Source organism: Mauremys reevesii, linkage group 2 (assembly GCF_016161935.1).
Source record: "Mauremys reevesii isolate NIE-2019 linkage group 2, ASM1616193v1, whole genome shotgun sequence".
Classification (NCBI taxonomy): domain Eukaryota; kingdom Metazoa; phylum Chordata; order Testudines; family Geoemydidae; genus Mauremys; species Mauremys reevesii.
This window is the reverse complement of record NC_052624.1, coordinates 198349361-198365172: the sequence shown is the minus strand read 5'-3', so window position 1 is coordinate 198365172 and position 15812 is coordinate 198349361. Positions and strand designations below refer to the sequence as shown.

The 15812-nt window shown below is 38.7% G+C and overlaps 1 protein-coding gene across 5 annotated transcripts in view; it reads left to right on the top strand.

The window, feature by feature from the left end:
* The window catches only part of GNAL (G protein subunit alpha L), a 324240-nt gene that overhangs the window by 283878 nt on the left and 24550 nt on the right, over window positions 1-15812 (top strand). For all 5 annotated transcript variants that reach the window (XM_039526666.1, XM_039526668.1, XM_039526669.1 and 2 more), the window contains one exon: window positions 15135-15189. In XM_039526666.1, coding sequence (XP_039382600.1) covers window positions 15135-15189 — 55 coding nt within the window. The remainder of the gene's footprint in view (window positions 1-15134; window positions 15190-15812) is intronic.

The window sequence follows — 15812 nt, the reverse complement described above, 5'->3', positions numbered from 1 at the left end:
GGTCATCTAATTGTGTAATTCAGTTCCCTTGAGCAGCCTGGAGGTTTACTGTCAAAGCACAATGTGCCCTCCCCATGACTCTCCAGAACGCACTGTGCCTGGTGTGTCATATCCACAACAATAGAAACAGGAGCTGACCTATGAGTGTGAGGCAAATTGTGTTTTGTTCCACTTTCTTGAGTGGTTTTTAAATATTCATGTTTAATGTACTTATAGAGTGTTTAGTATATTTAGTTTGACTCACTGCATGTTGGGGAGTCACATAGGCTGGTGATTGGCAAACTGCAATGGCAGTTACAGACACTTCTTAGGGATGCTGAATACCTCTCTTACACCAATTCCTTGGGGACCTGAGTGTCCAAATCCAAAGCAGTTGGATTAAAAAAAAAAATCTATTTACAGGTACCTTTAATAACAAGATAATTATCACACCGGCATGGTCATGTCTCAGAATAAAACCAGTCTTCTGTAACTGAAGTGCTCTGCGTAGTGTCACATGTTGCTGGACTTGGGCCCATTGTGGTCCCAGACTTTTTATTCAGCCTTTGGAAATTATGCTGTAACATGCAAATAGCAGATTCAAGATCTGCAATAAAAGACATTCATTGAGGCCCCAATCTCAGCCGTGACTTAGCCATGTGCTTAATTTTAAACATGTGAGTAGCCCCAATGAGTTCAGAAGTCCTATTGAGTCCAGTGTAGCTACTTACATGCTTAAAGTTAAGTTCATGAGCAAGGCTTTATAGAATCATGGTTTTAGTGGGTATCTCATAGATTCTTTAGCCATGTACTAGTTCTTTCTGGATAGAGTGGGGGAGGGGGGTGGGTGTGGCAAGAGAAGAATCTGAGGAAAGTTCAGAAGTCTCACATAAGTGGAATATCTCGTTGCTTTTTATACAAGCAATCTACATTTATTTCTGCATTTATTTATCATTCTCTCTTATCTGTAGCATTCTTCTAGCAAAATAAATAGTATTGAGGATTATGATGATGATGATGTTCCCAGTTTTAAAGAACCGCAGCCTCACAACAGCAATTTTTAAAAATAGACTTTATCAAAAGTCCTTTAAACTGCTTTGAATGTATCCAAGCTATAAGTCCTTTCTAGTTGCTACCGGTTGCCTGTGTTTGCAACTACCACAACCTGTATTGAGGTCGTGCGATGGCAGAGGGCATTTGCAGTACTTGTAATGAGAGACAGGCCTGATACTCAACTCTCAGGGAGAAAAGATATTAAACAGAAGAATACATCCAAACCAGTTGGGAATGTCCCTTTTTTTCCTGGCTCTGGTACTTTTTTTTTTTTTTTTTTGGTCTGCAATATATGTTGTGCTAATGAGTGTCACAAGTGACTGTGATATTTGTAATGAAGGCAGACAGTCCAGATGAAAGACACAAATCCTGTATTAGATTAAAACGTGATTTTTAAATGTCAATATTTATTTTATTATTTAGTACATATTATTTCTGTTGAATAATACTCAGTTATAGATATTATTTAATTAATTCCCTTTTTTGCTAGCCACCTCCAAAGAACAGAAAACTGCTGCTTCAGTGGTTCTCTTCCTTACTCACACACACTGCTGCTTTTCCTGCACTTCTGCAGTTGAATCTAGTGAGAAAATATATTTATTTCTTACATATCATACTCACCTCCTACCCTCCTTTGTACTTGCAGGTCCAGAAGCTATTCCTTCCCCCTCTCTTCCCCCCCCCCCCCCAGATTTGTACTGGTTACATTCACAATAAATAATAAAATAAATACTGAAACTAATTTTAAAATACATTGTTTTAAACAGTTTGTTTTGTTTCTTTTGAATATGACTATATTCAAATAATACAAAAATAATTACTCTGAGGCCTTGTAGAACAGAACATATGGTTGTAAAATGTGGAAAATATTGATCAGAATAGTTACCCTTTCCTAATTAAAGAATGATCTCTGTTGCCAAAAAGTCATCACAATTACCGTGTGAGCACATGATTTAAAATGTACTCTTCTAGATTAATTTTAAGCTTTTGTCAAGTGTGCACTTTTGCAAAGCAAAGCAAAATTATGATTTTTGGATGCTCTGTAGCCTGATGTGTGAAACCCTAACACAAGATGTACATTCATTGAGGAGATACATCCAGGATGGTGTTTGAATGGGATTATTTGTAATCCATTTAAGATTATTACTAACAATCTAAAGGGATTACAGGATTAAACAATGATAGTAGGAAATGCTGTCTGCCTATTTAGAGTAAAATAGACACTGGCAGATTTTGGTGCGACAATGTTTGGGTTCAAAAGTCTCATTTGTTTGAAAGCAGAAAACCAAAACTAGAAAATTAACCTCTAGCTATTAGTGAAAAATCACACTTGGTTAATTTTTTTAATATTTCTAATTATTAAACTATTTAGTTGCTAACTAATCCACTGCTCTGTTTGCACTAAACTATAATGCACTGCATTATTGAAACCAAATTATAGTTTTGTTAACTTGGACACTATACTAATAGATTCGTGGGTTAATGATTCCTTCTTGAGGAAGGTCACTGGTACAATAATTCCATATGACATTTCTACACATAAGACGGAAGTTCAGGCTCCAAATGATGATCTCTTTACCAGTATGAGGCCTGATAGTGCCAAATGCTAAGCACCTCCTGCAAGTTGTTGAATGCCCTCCTCTAAGTGGGATTAGGGGTGCTCACTACGTTGCAGAATTAGGCTATTAGGGCCTGATCCCACTATCATTTAAATTAATGAAAAAGTCTCAGGGTCTGATTCTCATTTGCACTAAGGTCCCTTTGCACCACTCTGGCATTATAAGGGTGCTTTAAAGGGGCATAAATTAAATTTGCACCCACTTTAATGCCCTTTTATCTGCCAGACCAGTGTCAAAACACTTTCATGTAAACAGAATCAGGCTTGTATTGACTTCCATGAAATCAAAATCAGGTCCTTAGAGAGTATCACAACCGTGACTCTCGGGCCATGTCCACATGATGAGTGCTACAGTGGCACAGCTACAGCACCTTTTGAAGGTGTAGTGCTCGTGGCTGCACTTTCTGCAGTGATGGAAGGGATTTTTCCATTGCTGTGACTCTCCAGAGTCCCCACGCTTTGATAGGCAGGTTGGCAGCAGCAATAGGTAGGTCAACGGCAGCATTCTTCCATCAACCTAGCTGCATCTACCATGGGGTTTTGGTTGGCATAGGTATGGCACGCGGGAGTGTGAAAAATTCACACCGCTGAGCACCATAGCTATGCTGATCTAACTTTTAAATATAGACTAGATCTCACTCTTCAAGTAGGTACCAGATACACTACTTCTCAGAATATTCCATCGAAACTGAGCCATGAAATGGTACAAACTTCCTCTGCAAAAGCAGATTGTTAGGGATTATGCTGTCGTAGTTGTCAAGGTTGGAGGGACATGGACAATTATGTGGATGTTAGGTTTTTTTTAAATCTTGTCCTCTTTTTAAAAAAAAAAGTCTCAATATTTAAATGTGCTGGCAAGCAGCTTTGAGTTTTTGACATTTATACCATACTAAATTTGTATGCAGCACTGCCCAACACTTCTCATGTAAATCTAAATTTTTTCCCACAAGGTGTAGATATAAAAACATTTTAAGAAGAAAGGCAGAGTAGAAAGTTAAAATTTCTTCTCTGAGGCTGTTTTCTGCAGCTCCAGAAGTTGTACAGTACAGAATGAGTGTTTCAGAGAGAGTAATTATAATTGGCTTCAGTGGAGTTAGAAGACAGCTTTAATAGCCTTACATCAGAGATCAGTTCAGCAAAACTCCATCCTTGTAGTGATGGCACTTGTGACATTTTGTAGAAACTAAGCAACTCACAACATCCCCCTGCCAACAGAGCAACAGCTTCTAAAATGTTCTAACACAAAGAGCTTTGCTGCACTGCAGTATTGCTTTGTAATATTGAAAGCTGCAGCTTTTATCATGGTAGCACCATGAAACACATTCTTGAGCCTATCAAGTTGCTCAGCGCTGAAAGTTGCTAATGTAGGTCCCGATCCTGCAATGAGTTGAGCACAAGCAGCTCCACGTGGGCACAGGGGTTCACTTATGAATAGCTCATTGCAGCTACAGCGCCATGATGCTTCGTGTTGTCCTGGCCCCTCTCTTTCACAGCTTCCCTGCCACTCTGTATTGGCTCCAGTAGACAGACAGTTACCACAAGCCTCAATGGGACTGGCAGCATTACTCCTGCAGGGTGGGGGACACTCTGTTCCCAGCTGAGGGGTACCCGTCATCCCAGACTAGGTGTGCACATTAGTGTGTAAACTAGCTGACGTTCCTCTAACTTTCCCTAAACTACTGGCTTTGGCCTGCAAAATAGTAGCTGATAACTAGGGATGGGGGAAAGTGATTGATTTTAAAAGCTAATAAAAACAAAATGTCAATTTTTTTAAAAAAGGAAAACAGGTGGGAATCAAACTGTTACATAACTACTCCCCACCAAACATAATTATATTGTTGTTTTAATAACCGATGCTATGGAGGATATTGCTAACTTACCCTCCAGAGCTGTCAGTGAGAAGGGGCAGAAAGGGAGTGGTGAGGGGAGACAAGGAACACTCATCGAGGACAGGTCTACACTAGAAGCACTACATCTGCACAGTTGCACCGCTCTAGCACATCTGGCAAAGAAGTGCGAATGGGAGAGTGCTCTCCTGTTGGCATAATTACTCCACCTCTGAGAGAGGTGGAGAGCATCTCCCGCCGACGTAGCGCCAGTGTAGACAGCGCTTAGGTTGCTGTAGCTTGCATTGCTCAGGGGGGTGTCTTTTTCACACCCCTGAGTGACGTTAGATTAACCTTAAGTGGTAGTGTAGACCTGCCCTGTGTGTTCCTCTACCACCCTAGTACCATTTATTAGTACTGGTATCACAGCCCAGGATAAGCAGCATGTGAGGTACGATTGTGATGCTAGTAGTGAGCACTAGATTTTATAAAAGCAGCAGAGAGTCCTGTGGCACGTTATAGACTAACAGCCGTATTGGAGCATGAGCTTTCGTGGGTGAATACCCACTTCGTCGGATGCAACCGATGAAGTGGGTATTCACCCACGAAAGTTCATGCTCCAATACGGCTGTTAGTCTATAAGGTGCCACAGGACTCTTTGCTGCTTTTACAGATCCAGAATAACAATCTGATACTAGATTTTATAGTCCTACTGTGGTTTTAGTTATTTTAAGAAGAATTAGAACCGTTAAGAGCAAATGGGGCATGGTCACTGTATTCTGCTTACAGTAGGCACAAAACTGCAGGCTTTGTGTTTCTCAGGTAATGGAAGCTACTTGGTTGCCAGGTTTCTTGCCTTACACTAACTACCTAAGATATGGAATAATCGCTCAGCAATGTTGTGCATGTCATGACTGACTGCTTAAATACATGCAGTGGTTAAATATATCCTGTTCTAAAATGGGCAAGATTAAACGATTACTGAACAATGAGTATTTTTCAACCTCTTTATTTGGAAATGTAAAGACCATTTTGTTGCACTTAGTGGTCACTCCTAATGTTTGCATCTCCACTGTTAGATCGGTGCCTCATGGTGCTGGCCATTGTCCTTCTTTCCAGCTGCTAAACTACCTTAAATGACAGCTGAGAATGCTTGAAATATTTTCCTCATATTACTTTTTCAGGTAAGTAATTGCTATAGTTGCGAAGGGATGTTGTGACTGGGGGTGGGAGGGAGATGGTTTGTGCGATCTGGAATATGAGAGGAGGTGTTCAGTTAAATTCTGGTCAACATTATAAACTGTTGAGCAGGGTTGGTGTGCTCCTCCTTTACTTCCCCAAAGAGGGATGGCTGCACTTCAGTGGTGGGTGAAGTGATTCCTTTGTGTAGTCTGGCGAAATGCTTTAGAATACTTTGGGATGAAGGATGTCAGTTCCAGACATTTCCCCTTTCTTTAAGTTCTGAGCCTTTGATCATCTTTGGGGGGATGTTTTCTCACCCTTGTAAATGAGTACCAGGGTATGGCTACACTTACAAATCTGCAGCGCTGGTAGTTGCAGCGCTGGTCGTCCAGCTGTGCAGGGCCAGCGCTGGTGTGTGGCCACACTCACAGCTACCAGCGCTGCAGTGTGGCCACATTTGCAGCATTTGCAGCGCTGTTGGGAGTGACGAATTATGGGCAGCTATCCCAGCGTTCAAGTGGCAGCAACGTGCTTTTCAAAAGAGGGGTGTGTGGGGCAGTGTGACAGGGACTGGGTGGGGAAAGAGAGAGTGGATTTTTGGAACTGACACTGCAAAATCAGAAAATTTTCCCACCCCCTTACTGTTAACTGCAAACAGCCTGCATCCAACATACTCTCTTTCCCCTCTGCCTCCTCCGTTTCTCTCAAGCAAAGCAAACACTCAACCCCTGTGAATGACTCCTTTTCTCGCTGCTGGTCAAGCAAAATGCAAACACTCAACCCCTGTGAATCGCGCAGGGAGGAGGATCTCATTTGATTGTTCACAGATTGATCACAGCAAACAGGAGCTGATAAGGAGGAGATGGTTTGTGCATCTGGAATATGAGAGGCTGCATAACAAAAAGGTGTTTAGTTAAAAGCATTCTGGGATACACCATTATACCCTGGAGGCCAATAACAGCGCTGGTGTGTGGCCACACTTGATGACCAAGAGCGATGGCTGCACTTCAGCGCTGCAAGTGATTCCTTTGTGTAGTCTGGCGAAATGCTTTAGAATACTTTGGGATGAAGGATGTCAGTTCCAGACAGTTCCCCTTTCTTTAAGTTCTGAGCCTTTGATCATCTTTGGGGGGATGTTTTCTCACCCTTGTAAATACCAGTGAGTGGTTTCAGTGTCCTTAGAGAGCCCAAAGGAGCATTCTCCTTTTGGGTGGACTTCACCCACATCCCCAGGAAAAGTTCTCCTTGTTGCTAAACCATATGGTATGCCTGTATGGGAAAGGGTTGCTGGTGGAGTGTACACAGATATCCCTCTGTACAAAACAACTGAGAATAAAAATAGACAGACTATGGGAGCAGAGCATTGGAGGTGGGCCAAGGAAAGGGCCACCGATCCATGCTTACACAGTGCAGAAGGGAAATGGCCACTGTTGCAGCTCAGAGAATAGAATTGTTGTTCGCTGCCATCTCTCAGATAGCCTGTTATATCTGCCACGCAAGTTTCCTATTTCTTCTTAGACACTGGGAGAATTACTTTCACACTTTCTCTGTTCCCACTCTCCGGAAATTTAAAATCATCTTTTTACCTTTACCATATGGGCAAAACTCCTGCCTTAAAATTATCTGACAGGATAGTAGAAGTTTTCAGTTTGCTTATCTCAGACATAGGTACCAAGATAAGCTTTCAAAAGAAAAGTGTAAGCTGGGCTTGTAACATCCTGCAGAGAGAAGTTTTCCTTACTTTTCACCTCCTTCCAGCAACTTTTTGCATTCCCAAACAAGAGTGGGCTGAAGAGTGTTTCTGCTATGTAATTGATGCTTATAAATCAGATGCATCTGACAATGCCAAATGTTAATAAGACTTTTGTCCTTAGTTTGGCTTCCAGGAACGTAAGTGTCAAAGTTCTTTTTGGAAGAAGCAAACTGCAGGGGTGGGACATAGAACCAAGGTCTTGATTATTTGTTCAGACATCTGAAAGACACTGCAGCCAAATTTTAATTGAGTAACTACATTCTGCCTATCTAAATCCCTGTACACTTATGGTATTCTTCACTTCCTGACCTAAGCTGTTTGGCAGTGTTGCTGTATGGTGTTAAACAGTTGTTTCATTCCAACAGTGTGGATGAAGTGATCCCTGTATATCATGTATCAGTTTAAGTTTGCAAAGCACTCTAGATATCTAACATGATCTTACTATTTTGATTTATTATCTTTTGGCCCTCTACTGAGAATGGCTATTATTATTGCAGAATGTTCTGTATGTAGCCTTTGTATTTCACTAGAGATAGTTATGATAGTTATCAGATCTCTGTGTGTATGTCATATGGATATACCAGATTATGGGCCTGAATCTCCTCTCTGCCAGTATAAATCACAAGTAACCCCACTGAAGTCAATAGAATTGCACTGGTGTCATTTAAATGGGAATCGGGTACTGTATGCACAAGTCTAAGCAACATCAGGTAATAGTTTTGTTTCTATCTTAGTGTTTTGAACAGCTCCATCATTTTGACCTTTAGGAATGAATTTGTTACCACCTGGTTTAGCAGAAATGATCTTTCTCTCTCCTTTCTCCTTTTGCTCTTCACCCTTTCCCCTCCCTGTTCTCTCAGATCATGCATGTTAGAACAGCAGATGAATAAGGTTTTCAGTGTGGTTCTGTACTGTAGAGGAATGGGATACAGATCTTAGTCTCAATTCTACCAGAGCCTGCTAATCCCTGTGTAAATGGCAGTTTTCCAGGTTTAAATCTTAGGCAGTGTTTATGTTAAGAGGGTTAATGATGATCCCCAAAGACCTCTCATTGGTTCACAAAGCAAAAACATCTGTTGGGCTAAAAAGTGGTTAGTTAGCTAAATTAGGAGGAAACGAGGCTTTTCCCAAAATTCACACTGCCATCAACAGGAAATGCTGCATAACAGATTTAGGGAGTCAAGAGAGGGCAAGTGGATGGAGAAGTTATACTGTTTGATCTTTGTATATGTGTGTGTGTTCTTTCAATTTAAAAAACCCAAACCATTGTTATTAAATGGAACACAGTTACTAAAAACATATCTAAAACATTGATTGTGCTTGAATGTATTGCTTTCATGTATTTGCTTAGGTTAATGGTTTGACCATAAGCTGTGAGGCCTTTTTGCATAGATGGCTTGGAGTACCGTTGCTGGGAAAAGGCAATTTGGCAAGTAATAAGAGGGGTTAAACTGAATGCCTAGTAATGTTTATAACAAAAAACAAAACCCTGTGTAATAGGAGTTACCCATGTTTTAGGTATTTTTCTTTATCTTCATCAAGCCTATTTCTAAATACCATCTGCCCTTTGATGTGTTGTGGGGTGGGGCCATTGGATTAGGTTACATATGGGCTCCATTCAATAATAATATGTCACTGCTTTTAACCTCTCTGAATCTGCTTTCTTCTCTGTAAAGAGGTGTTAAATAATATGTCTGTACCTCACAGGAATATTGTGAGGTTTAGTTAATTAATGGTGAAAAAGCATTATGAGATTGGTTTAACTTTTTACCCTTTTAATTCAGCCCTACTTGCTTCAGGAGGTGGGGATTGATACTTATAAGATGACAGAGACTACGCATTTTCATGTGCAAGTTAGGACTGTGCAATGTCATAGCTACCAGAGTCGAGAGAGGTTTCATCATCAAGGGATTCAAGGGATTTCTTTGCGAGGCATTTAAGAAAACTGCTCTTCCCTTGATGCACATTGACAGTAGTGCTGGAACAGTCTATATAGTGGGGGTGCTGAGAGCCATTGAACCAAACTGCAAACCTCTGTATATGATGGAAACCACTTCAAGCCAGGGGGTGCAGCAGCACCTCCAGCACCCCTCGTTCCAGCACCTATGCACATTGATGGATAACTCCCCATGCATCCCTTGTGGTTGATGATTTGGTAGCAGAAATCCATACACTTTATCACCTTCAAGCTGTACTATTGTAACTCTCTCTCTCTGAAGTGAGACAAAAAAGTTCATGAAGAAACTACAGTTAGGTACATAGCTCAGTAGCCCAATGCCTAAGTGGGATGAAATAAAGAGAACCTATCTGCAACCTACACCACTGTTCTTAAACTCTATCCTGTGTTGCTGTTCACTACCAGGTCCAATTCAAGGTTCTGATGCAGATCTATACAGCCTTACAATCGGATAAGACTGTACCACTATGGCAGCTACAACTGTCCAGTGCACTATAAATAAAGCACAAATACAAAATCGAGAGGGTCAGAGCCTTCTCAACAGTCATTCCAGAGCCCTGTAACGCCTTCTTACTGGAGATAGGGAGGAGTCTTACCCTTGCTATTTTCCAGTCATATAAGACTCTTCAATAAAGTATTCCCCAAAGAGGAGAGCTGGCAAGATGCTCTGAAGTAAAAGGGTTAATGAATGAGATTAGAGAATTGCCTGTCCCTGACAAATCCCACTGTTTTCGTATGGGGCGGCTATGTCCATTTGCTAGTTACCACGGTGGGAGAATGAGTCTATTACACCTGCATATCAATGGGAGAATAATAGACCATTTTAAATTGTGCACTTCTGATAAGTTAAGCGCTATTAAATTAAACCCAAGCATTCTGTATTAAAATCTGGTTTAGTTTACAATACATTTTGTACTTTTTTTCTGTGGAGGTTGCAGTATTAAACTCCTGCAGTGAGGGTCTGCCCAGGTACAGAAGGGTGTGTGGTTTAGTAAATGCTGCCCTCTACAGGCTGTCTCATCTGCTCTTAAAATTTATTGTATAAATTCAAAGCTTTCCAAAAGACATTTGCCTTTTTAAAAGTCCGGATTTTCTCTCCCTTTGCTAAGGTATTGTGCTCATTTGCAACCACCTTATCAGTTGTGTGTGTGTATGGGGGGGGGTAATGTATTGAAATAGATATTTTATACTTCTAGAATACAAAAATGAAGTACTAGACATGTGTTTATTCCCAATAGAACTCCTAGACAATATAGTAGAAACATGAATGTGTAATTATCAATAACTATGTTTTAAATATTGTATAAATAAATGCGAAATTTAGTAACATTATCTATGTCTCTGAGTTATTTTCTTCTGTGGTTGCTTAAACAGTTGGAACTGTAAAACTGTATTCTTTTTTAGCTACAGTAAGTGCTGCAGGCTCCAGAATGGATTAAAAACAGATGCTGTTTTACTGCCTCTGCCCAATTTGAAAGTCTGTTCATTGTTTTATTGATCCCCTTTCCTGCATGGGAAACCACTGCACAGCCCTATTGAGGATGGACTAGAATGCTCCAAGAGCACAAAGAAAATTTTAAAACTATGTTTTAGCAACACTTAAACACAAAACAAAAAATCTTATCTGTTTAAATATTAGACCAACTCTGTTCATGGAAACCCATCAGCAAATCATCTATAAAGTGGGTTTTTTAATGATTAGTACGTCGCCAATAGAATATTTTACCAAACTCCACTTTGATTATTGGGAAACAAAGTGGAGCGCAGTGCAAGTTTGCTTGAAGCCCATCGGTGGGAACTTGTGGGATTAAGGAAACTAGGGCATTCCCCAAACCAACACACTCTAGTCTTTGTGTCTTTAAGAGAGTAGCAGGTGTATAGAGCATGGACAGCCACACTCTGATCAAACAGACATTTTATAATGAAGTTTTACTATCACCAGAATCTTCTCTCATAGCAGCTACCCAAGAGAACTCAGTTTCAGTTCTATAGGTAATTGAGATAGGTAATCTAATCATAAAATGTCTGCCTGTGGCATGTATTCAGGATTAATTGCCGTCTATAAGAGGGCTGAATGTGAATCCCGCAGTTAGATGACTCTCCTCTCTCTCTTAACAAAGAGTCTCCAAAGCCTTCAGTGACCTATCAAAATTATAAACAGTTACTGCTCTCCAGCTGCATTACTTGGACTGATGACAGATTTGTGATCCTCCTTTACTTCTGTAGACTTCAATAAATAGGGACAATTCAGTTCTGAAAATCTGGAGGCCCAGGAATTCCAAAGGCTATGGAATTATTAGTTATCTCTTTCAGTAGCTATCACCAAAGAATATCTGAGGAAACACTCTTTTTCAGTGGTATAAAATTCCCATTTCTAGTTTTGTAGGATCTCAGGAAAACAGACTTTAAACTTGTTGCAGGTGCAGAATTGAATATTGCTCTTCTTGGGCTTCAGAGTATTATAATTTTGAGGAATGAAGAAAACGTTGGGTTCGGTGTTGATTTCCTGTTCTAAATTGCAGCTGTTTGAAACTAGGGGTTTGGAAAGTTAGGACAAGACCCTGGAAGATGTATTAGTGGGTAGAATGCAGGTGATAAGTCAAAGGTACACAGTAAATGCAGTTTATTGCATCTCTTTGCAGTTTATCTTAGTCTTTCAATTCTAATAAGTGTCAAAATACACTTGCACAAACATAGTATGGTTTTCATTTTTTATTTTATTCTTATGACTAAGAATTTCCTTTTGTTTTGTTTATTTTAGGATTATCCATATGGAATAATTAGCTAAACATTTCCCCTTGATAATTCACCTGGTTAGAAAGGGATTTTGATGTATGACTACCTACTTTTACCTAAGTATTTATTAATCCTTTTTTCAACAATATTTGCCTGGCCACTACAGTTGCTCAAATTGCCATGCTTTTTTAGAAGGAATAATACCTATTGATAGTTCCTATCTATGCAGGTCTGAAACCTGGCACTTTTGTATTCACAGCTTGCATGATATAAAATTTAAACATGTCAAACTGTCAGCTGAGTTTCCTAGGAAACTCGCTAAGGATATTTATAAAACTACAGATAGACATATTAATAGAAAGAATAATGTCAGGTGATTATTTTTTTATTTCTCCAGTCCATTTTAACATGCTTTAAGTCAACAATGAACTAACCCAGTTTACTTACAGAGGCTTGAGGACCTTTTCATCAATCTTGCCCCCCCACTTAAATTGCAGATTGTTCCATGTCAGGATATGTAAAAAATGGTGTTACAAAATACTAGTGTGCAGAAGAAACTAAATACTGTATTATGCCAATTATAGATCAGAATTATTCATAAATAAAAAATGGGTTTATGAATTTATAAATCTAATTGGACTGTGTGCAATGTGTTATAGTTTCATTACACACATGAAAGCCTACATGTTTCATTTCAATGCAGATTTATGTAAGACATTTACTGCAGGCTTGACAAAAATATTGAATTTTTGTCAAGAATATGCACAAATAGAGGATTTGTCAATACCGTAGATACAAAAATACAGTAGAAATTAATTCTGTTTACTTAGCTTTACATATTATGTAGGTTGTGTATGTGTTCCTGTACAAAGAGAAAAAATGATTATATCAACTTTACCAGTTTTCTGTTGCATTTTCATTATTCAGATATCACTGATATAAGGATTAATAAGGGTGGAATGAATTCTCACATTTTAAACATATCAAATCTGAATTTTTAATCTTGTATCTTTAGTATTCTATGATGTACACCTACAAAATGTAAATTCTGACAAGAGGTAATTAACAGAAGTACTTGGGGGCACATAGAAATTAATGTTCTATGGAAAGCAATTTTAGAATAAGAGTTGAAGTTAATGTATTTAATATTGTAATGGAAGAGGAACCTGTGTGTTTAGTAAGATGATGTCAGCTCCATATCTCCTCATTTCTGAAATCCATTACTTGTACAAGCAGTGCATTTATTTGGTTGTCAAAGCTATAATCTAATATTGTGGTAATTAACCAAGTAGGTAATTTATATGCAGGTTATTCAAGAATTATTTTTCTCTCTACAAAAAATAATATTGGGTGTTTGTTTTGGAAGGGTTTTTTTACATTTGAGAAAACCGTACAAATGTTCAGTTATAAAAAACATAAACCATGGGAAATTTGCTAGTACTACACTAAAAGGTTAATGTACTGTGAAGACACTGAAATTATGTCAAACTCTAGTAGTAACAAATATTGACTTATTAGATATTAATTATATGATTGTCGCTTGATAAAGTAAGATGATGATCACCATACAATGCTGTATTTTTTTCAGTACAGATTCCGTGTAGCTAGTTTCACTAAAGCATAAACTATACTGCTGTTATTTTTAATATTTTTAATGTACATATCATTTAAAAATAACCTCGTGATCATGGAGTTCCCTGATTATTGTATCTCAGTTATCTGCAGTTATGGCAGTGGAAAACAAAAAAAAATTACTGCAAGTAATTTTTTATATATATATATATATATATACACACACACACACACTGTATCTTTCATTCTCTTTAAATTTGTCTTCATGGCAAAGCACTGTACAAACAGGGTTTAGAGGGGTATTTTTGCAATCAGTGTGTGAGAAGCCATCTGTTTGAGTCACTCTGAAAGTCAGGAGTTCAACATGTTTTCATATTCCCCACTGTAAATAAATAAATTCCACATGAATACCCATAAAAATTAGAAAAATAGGGGAGAAACTTGCTAATTCAGGGAGAAATCTCAGTAACAATAACTTTATACCATGAGGTAGATATACTGAGAGAGGATGTGCACCAAAAACAATCCAGAAATTCAAGACAGATTCTAAGTCATTCAGGCAATCCCTGAAAACAAGCCATCTGGGCTCAAACAAGAAAACAAACAAAAAATTCCAAAAAACCTGGAGAAGAGACCCACATTTTAATTAATCCCGGGCACACTGAATTTTTTAAAAATGTCCTTACTTATGTTATACCAGGGTCGGCAACCTTTCAGAAGTGGTGTGCCGAGTCTTCATTTATTCACTCAAATTTAAGGTTTTGTGTGCCGGTAATACATTTTAACATTTTTAGAAGGTCTCTTTCTATAAGTCTATAATATATAATTAAACTATTGTTGTATGTAAAGTAAATAAGGTTTTTAAAGTGTTTAAGACGCATCATTTAAAATTAAATTAAAATGCAGAGCCTCCCAGACTGGTGGCCAGGACCCGGGCAGTGTGAGTGCCACTGAAAATCAGCTCGCGTGCCGCCTTCGACGCATGTGCCATAGGTTGCCTACCCCTGTGTTATACTAACCTCTTACAGTAGATTATTAAAATTAATAATATTTTTAAAACAGGTTTTGTTTATAAAACAAAACAAACTCCTCTCCCCATTTTTTTAACCAAATCCTAAATTTTAGGTTTGAACGACTTGACAATGTTCTTGTTGCAGAGATGCATTATCTCATATGAGGAAGTGTGGATTTAAAACAACATTTTATTTAATGCAGTTTTACAAAATTCATATGTACTTTGATCCCATTTGGCTTGTTTGTGGGTATTGCCTGACGGTAAGTATAAAGCATAATATTGCAACATGGACTAGGTAATATATACTTGATCAAAGTAAATTGTTAGACTTGGGTGTTAACCTTGAACCCATCTTTTTATAAGTGTTAGAATCTAAAATTGAAAAGGTAACAGAAATTGTAGAGTTCACGATTTTCTAAATGTGTGTGTGTTTTTTATTCTAGCTTTCTGGAAAGAATTGACAGTGTCAGCCTGGTTGACTATACACCCACAGACCAGGTAAGTGAAACCGAAGAGGTAGTGTGTGAACTAGGGTACCTGTTTTTGAAAGATAGTAATTTCTGATGTAATATAATTTCCTTTGCGGGGAGAAACTAGAAACACATTTACATGAATTCCTTATGTAAACATTACTTTAATCTCAGCTGATTTTGATGTTTCACAGAAATATAGCAAACCACATAATTCTTGAATCCGGTGCAGTACTTCAGCCAGTACTCTAAGGAGATAGTGAAATATTGCAGTTCAGAATATGTTAAGAGTCCTTCCAGTGGAACCAGCTAGATTAATACAATCAGTGCTGTTGTTGACTCCTATGATCCATCTGTTCTTCCTTCCTACATCCCATTAGGGTGACCAGATGTCCCGATTTTATAGGAACAGTCCCAATTTTGGGGTCTTTTTCTAAAATAGGTTCCTATTACCCCCCACTCCCGTCCCGATTTTTACATTTGCTGTCTGATCACCCTACTTCAAACCACAGCATTCGACACTCACTGAGAAATCCCAACCTTTCCTGGGCAGGCCTCCATATATAAAAGAAATGTTTAATTTCTACTGTGCGGCAGTGGTGACAAACAGGAGAGAGGGGGTGCACTGGGGACTCTGCCTTCTGCATGTGG